The following is a 6,223-nucleotide window of genomic DNA, read 5'->3' as shown; positions in this document are numbered from 1 at the left end:
AGTTGAGGGGTGATAGATATAGGACAGATGTCAGAGGTAGGTTCTTTACTCAGAGAGTAGTAAGGGCGTGGAATGCCTTGCCTGCAAAAATAGTTGACTCGCCAACTTTAAGGGCATTTAAATGGTCATTGGATAAACATATGGATGATAATGGAATAGTTTAGGTTAGATGGGCTTCAGATTGGTTTCACAGGTCGGCGCAACATCGAGGGCTGAAGGGCCTGTACTGCGCTGTAATGTTCTATGTTCTATGTTCTATGTTCTATGCTGCATTATCTGAGCAATGAATGGGTCACAAGATGGGGCTGGGATCAGGGAGAAGGGAATGGGAGACATGAGGAGCTCAGAGCCTCTGGTGGGGACAGAGAGTGGGGAGAACTTGAGCCTGGGAGTTGTAATCAAGAGCTGCCCATTGTTCAGGCAACATCACTCTACACACTGACGCTGCTGTTCCTAAGTAAATATTTACACTAACAGTTATTAAAGTTATTTAATTATTCAATTAAGTTTTGTTTGATCTGCTGCAACTCCACTGGTTCAATCTGAAACCATTTCTCTACTTAATCCACAACTTGTTCCATCTGAAATGTCCGTTTGAACAACTGGCAGCACATTGTAACCCAGAGAATTGATTCTGAAATTCTTGACGTTTTTCCCTTAAAGGTACATCTGGTGCGGTCCTTCTCCAGTCTCCAATCCTTAAATGTGTCACTGAGGGTCACACTGCCCAGTTGCAGTGCACTATGAGGAATGCCACAGTGACACACACCGATGTTCACTGGTACAGACAAGAACCAGGCAGTCATATGAAACTGCTTTTAACACATGAAAGAAATGGTTACATACAATGGATCTCAGGTTTCGTTGATCGAATCCAGCCTTCCAGAGACTCCTCTCGTAACAGCTTCATTCTGACCATCACAGACGTGCAGTCCAGTGACACTGGGGTTTATTACTGCTCAGCCTGGGGAAATGTCCCTGGTGGAGGAAGCCACCTCATTGTAAACAGTAAGTACAGTTTACATGAGAATCACCTCCAGTCTGTGAATGAATTGGAGATCAGTTTGTTATCAAGAAATTTAAGGAGGTGATAGAGAGATGGAGAGTGATATCAGAGATGGAATCACTGTGAGGAGGAAGCTCAGTTCAGGTTCAGTAATTCCGTAAATTTGCCTCTTTCTGCATTTAACCTCAGGCATCATCTATGGGTGTTAGTGCCATGTGGCTGTTTGCTGAGCTGAAGAGAGAGTGGAAACAGCCTTGGGATGATTGGTGGAGGTGGACGGACAATGCAGTAATGGGGCAGATGGAAATGTTGAGCAGGTTTCCGAGGGTGAAATGACAATGGCGAGGTGTTCGGGAATGTTGCCCTGGGGACACAACAGAGATGATCAGAGTCTAGAGGAGATACCATTGGTGCTGAGAGGAAACTGAGGAGGGGATCAGTCAGAGGGGTACTCTGAGAGAGCAGTGCCTGAATCTGCAATGTGAGGAGTGTTTCAGTCTCATTAGAGTTGGTGGGGGCGTGGGTGGGTGCAGCATCCTCCTCTCCAGAACATGGAACATCAAACAGAGAACATGGAATAGTAAAGCAAAGGAGCAGCACAGAAGTTATGAGACAACAAGGTGCAGGGCTGGATGAACACAGCAGGCCAAGCAGCATCATAGGAGCAGAAAGGGGGGAGGGGAAGGGGGTTCTGAAATAAATAGGGAGAGAGGGGGAGGCGGATAGAAGATGGATAGAGGAGAAGATAGGTGGAGAGGAAACAGACAGGTCAAAGAGGCGGGGATGGAGCCAGTAAAGGTGAGTGTAGGTGGGGAGGTAGGGAGGAGATAGGTCAGTCCAGGAAGGATGGACAGGTCAAGGGGGCGGGATGAGGTTAGCAGGTAGGAGATGGGGGTGCGGCTTGAGGTGGGAGGAGGGGATAGGTGGGAGGAAGAACAGGTTAGGGAGGCGGGGATGAGCTGGACTGGTTTTGGGATGCGGTAGGGGGAGGGGAGATTTTGAAGCTTGTGAAATCCACATTGATACCATTGGGCTGCAGGGTTCCCAAGCGGAATATGAGTTGCTGTTTCTGCAACCTTCGGGTGGCATCGTTGTGGCACTGCAGGAGGCCCAGGATGGACATGTCGTCTGAGGGATGGGAGGGGGAGTTGAAATGGTTCGCGACTGGGAGGTGCAGTTGTTTAATGCGAACCGAGCGTAGGTGTTCTGCAAAGCGGTCCCCGAGCCTCCGCTTGGTTTCCCCGATGTAGAGGAGGCCACACCGGGTAGAGCGGATGCAGTATACCACATTGGCAGATGTGCAGGTGAACATCTGCTTGATGTGGAAAGTCTTCTTGGGGCCTGGAATGGGGGTGAGGGAGGAGGTATGGGGGCAGGTGTAGCACTTCCTGCGGTTGCAGGGAAAAGTGCCGGGTGTGGTGGGGCTGGAGGGGAGTGTGGAGCGGACAGGGGAGTCACGAAGAGAGTGGTCCCTCCGGAAAGCAGATAAGGGTGGGGAGGGAAAGATGTCTTTGGTGGTGGGGTCGGATTGCAGATGGTGGAAGTGTCGGAGGATGATGAGTTGGATCTGGAGGTTGGCGGGGTGGTACGTGAGGACAAGGGGGATTCTTTATTGGTTCTTATTGCTTGGATGGGGTGTGAGGGATGAGTTGTGGGAGATGTGGGAGACACGGTTGAGGGCGTTCTTGACCACTGAGGGGGGGAAGTTACGGTCCTTGAAAAACGAGGACAACTGAGATGTACGGGAGTGGAATGCCTCATCCTGGGAGCAGATGCGGTGGAGGCGAAGGAATTGGGAATAGGGGATGGCATTTTTGCAGGAAGGTGCGTGGGAGGAGGAGTATTCTAGGTAGCTGTGGGAGTCAGTGGGCTTGAAATGAATATCGGTTTCTAGGTGGTTGCCTGAGATGGAGACAGAGAGGTCCAGGAAGGGGAGAGAGGTATTAGAGATGGTCCAGGTAAACTTAAGGTTGGGGTGGAAGGTGTTGGTGAAGTGGATGAACTGTTCGAGCTCCTCATGGGAGCACGAGGCGGCGCCGATACAGTCATCAATGTGACGGAGGAAGAGGTGGGGTTTTGGACCAGTGTAGGTACGGAAGAGGGATTGTTCCACGTAACCTACAAAGAGGCAGGCGTAGCTTGGGCCCATGCGGGTACCCATGGCCACCCCCTTTGTCTGTAGGAAATGGGAGGAATTGAAAGAGAAGTCGTTGAGGGTGAGGACGAGTTTGGCTAAGCGGATGTGGGTGTCAGTGGAGGGGGACTGGTCGGGCCTGCGGGACAGGAAGAAGCGGAGGGCCTTTAGGCCATCTGTATGGGGAATGCAGGTGTGGAGGGACTGGACGTCCATGGTAAAGATGAGGTGTTGGGGACCGGGGAATTGGAAGTTCTGGAGGAGGTGGAGGTGGTGTCATGGACATAGGTAGGGAGTTCCTGGACCAAGGGGGAGAAAATGGAATCCAGATAGTTGGAGATCAGTTCGGAGAACAGTTCATCCACTTCACCAACGCCTTCCACCCCAACCTTAAGTTCACCTGGACCATCTCTAACACCTCTCTCACCTTCCTGGACATCTGTCTCCATCTCGGGCAACCACCTAGAAACCGATATTCATTTCAAGCCCACCGACTCCCACAGCTACCGAGAATACTCCTCCTCCCACCCACCTTCCTGCAAAAATGCCATCCCCTATTCACAATTCCTTCACCTCCGCCGCATCTGCTCCCAGGATGAGGCATTCCACTCCCATACATCTCAGTTGTCCTCGTTTTTCAAGGACCGTAATTCCCCCCCCTCAGTGGTCGAGAACGCCCTCAACCGTGTCTCCCACATCTCCCGCAACTCATCCCTCACACCCCGTCCAAGCAATAAGAACCAATAAAGAATCCCCCTCGTCCTCACGTACCACCCCACTAACCTCCGGATCCAACGCATCATCCTCCGACACTTCCGCCATCTGCAATCCGACCCCATCACCAAAGACATCTTTCCCTCCCCACCCTTATCTGCTTTCCGGAGGGACCACTCTCTCCGTGACTCCCCTGTCCGCTCCACACTCCCCTCCAGCCCCACCACACCCGGCACTTTTCCCTGCAACCGCAGGAAGTGCTACACCTGCCCCCATACCTCCTCCCTCACCCCCATTCCAGGCCCCAAGAAGACTTTCCACATCAAGCAGATGTTCACCTGCACATCTGCCAATGTGGTATACTGCATTCGCTGTACCCGGTGTGGCCTCCTCTACATCGGGGAAACCAAGCGGAGGCTCGGGGACCGCTTTGCAGAACACTTACGCTCGGTTCGCAATAAACAACTGCACCTCCCAGTCGTGAACCATTTCAACTCCCCCTCCCATTCCTCAGACGACATGTCCATCCTGGGCCTCCTGCAGTGCCACAACGATGCCACCCGAAGGTTGCAGGAACAGCAACTCATATTCCGCTTGGGAACCCTGCAGCCCAATGGTATCAATGTGGATTTCACAAGCTTCAAAATCTCCCCTCCCCCTACTGCATCCCAAAACCAGTCCAGCTCGTCCCCGCCTCCCTAACCTGTTCTTCCTCCCACCTATCCCCTCCTCCCACCTCAAGCCGCACCCCCATCTCCTACCTACTAACCTCATCCCGCCCCCTTGACCTGTCCGTCTTCCCTGGACTGACCCCATTTCCCATCTCATCTTCAACCTATGCCCCCAGTATATGATATTTCCACAATGTAAATAAAGACTCTGACTATCCATGCCACTCATACTTTTATAAACTTCTATCAGATCATCCCTCAGTCTCCAATGCTCTAGCAGAAACAATCTGAGTTTGTCCACCCTCTCCTTACAGACTAATACACTTCAATTCAGCCAACATCCTGGTAAACATCTTTTGCACCCTCTCCAAAGCCTCCATATCTTTCCTATAGTATGACAACCAGAACTGCACACTGTGTCCCAAATGTAGTCAAACAAAACTTTTATACAGCTGCAACATGACTTGCCAACTTTCAATGCCCCGACCAATGAATGCAAGCATGCCGTATGCCTTTACCAAGTTATCAACTTATATTGCCACTTTCAGGGAGCTGTGGACTTGCATCCTAAGATCCCTCTGTATATCAATGCCCTAAGGGTCCTGCCATTTACTGTATACTTTCCTCTTACATTTGACATCTCAAACTGCATCACCTCACACTTGTCCAGATTAAACTTCACGTTCTATTTCTCTGCCCAACATTCCAAAGGAGCTATATCCTGCTGCATCCTTTGACAAATTTCCTCATGATCCAAACTCCACCAATTTTCATGTAGTCTGCAGCTTAATAATCATTCCAGCTGCATTTTCATCCAAATTATTTCTGTATATGACAAACATTAGAGGTCCCAGTACTTATCCTTGTGGAACACCACTGGTCACAGACCTCCAGATAGGAAAACACCCATCTGTCTTCTATGACCAAGCCAGTTTTGTATTCAACTTACCATGGATCCCATGTGACTTAATCAGCCCACCATAACTGACATTGTCAAATGTTTCAGTAACATCTATGTAGACAACATCCACTGCCCTATCCTCATCAACATCCATTACTCCTGCCCTGTGGAGACTCTTTGTGTCATTCTCACTTCTTGCCTTCCCATTTATTTTTGTGCCATCCACAAACTTGGCTGCCATAGGCTCATTAACCTTATCAAGTCATTGATATATATTGTCAATAATTGTGGCCCCAGCACTGAGCCCTGTGGCACCTCACAAATTATAGGTTGCTACCCTAAAAATGCCACCTTTATCCCAACCCTCTGTCATCGTTTAGTTAGCCAATTGTCTATCCATACTACCTGCAACACCAAGGACTCTCAACTTATTAAGTAGCCTAATGTGTGGTACCTTATCAAAAGCATTTTGAAAATCCAAATACTTTACATCGACTGGATTTCCTTTATCTATCCTGCTTCTTACCTCGTCAAAGAATCCCAGTCAATTTCTCTGACCTTATTTATCCTTAATGACATCATTCTGATTCTGCTGGATCATATTTTACATTTCTAAACGTTCTACTGATCCCATCATCATGACTACCACCACCATCACCATCACCATCACCATCAACATCACCATCGCCATCATCATCATCATCACCACCACCACCACCATCATCATCTTCACTATCTCCATTATTATTATTGTTGCTATTACTGGGAGGGAGCTGCCTTCTTTACTCCTGCACTCC

The 6,223-nt window shown here is 49.5% G+C and overlaps 1 protein-coding gene across 1 annotated transcript in view; it reads left to right on the top strand.

Annotated features, from left to right (window-relative positions):
- Window positions 1–6,223, top strand: part of LOC109921023 (immunoglobulin superfamily member 3-like) — a 31,829-nt gene that overhangs the window by 14,936 nt on the left and 10,670 nt on the right. Inside the window, exon 3 of the mRNA XM_048601398.1 lies at window positions 664–1,008. Coding sequence (XP_048457355.1) covers window positions 664–1,008 — 345 coding nt within the window. The remainder of the gene's footprint in view (window positions 1–663; window positions 1,009–6,223) is intronic.

Source organism: Rhincodon typus, chromosome 9 (genome assembly GCF_021869965.1).
Source record: "Rhincodon typus isolate 14 chromosome 9, sRhiTyp1.1, whole genome shotgun sequence".
NCBI lineage: Eukaryota > Metazoa > Chordata > Chondrichthyes > Orectolobiformes > Rhincodontidae > Rhincodon > Rhincodon typus.
This window is presented reverse-complemented; position numbering and strand designations above follow the sequence as displayed.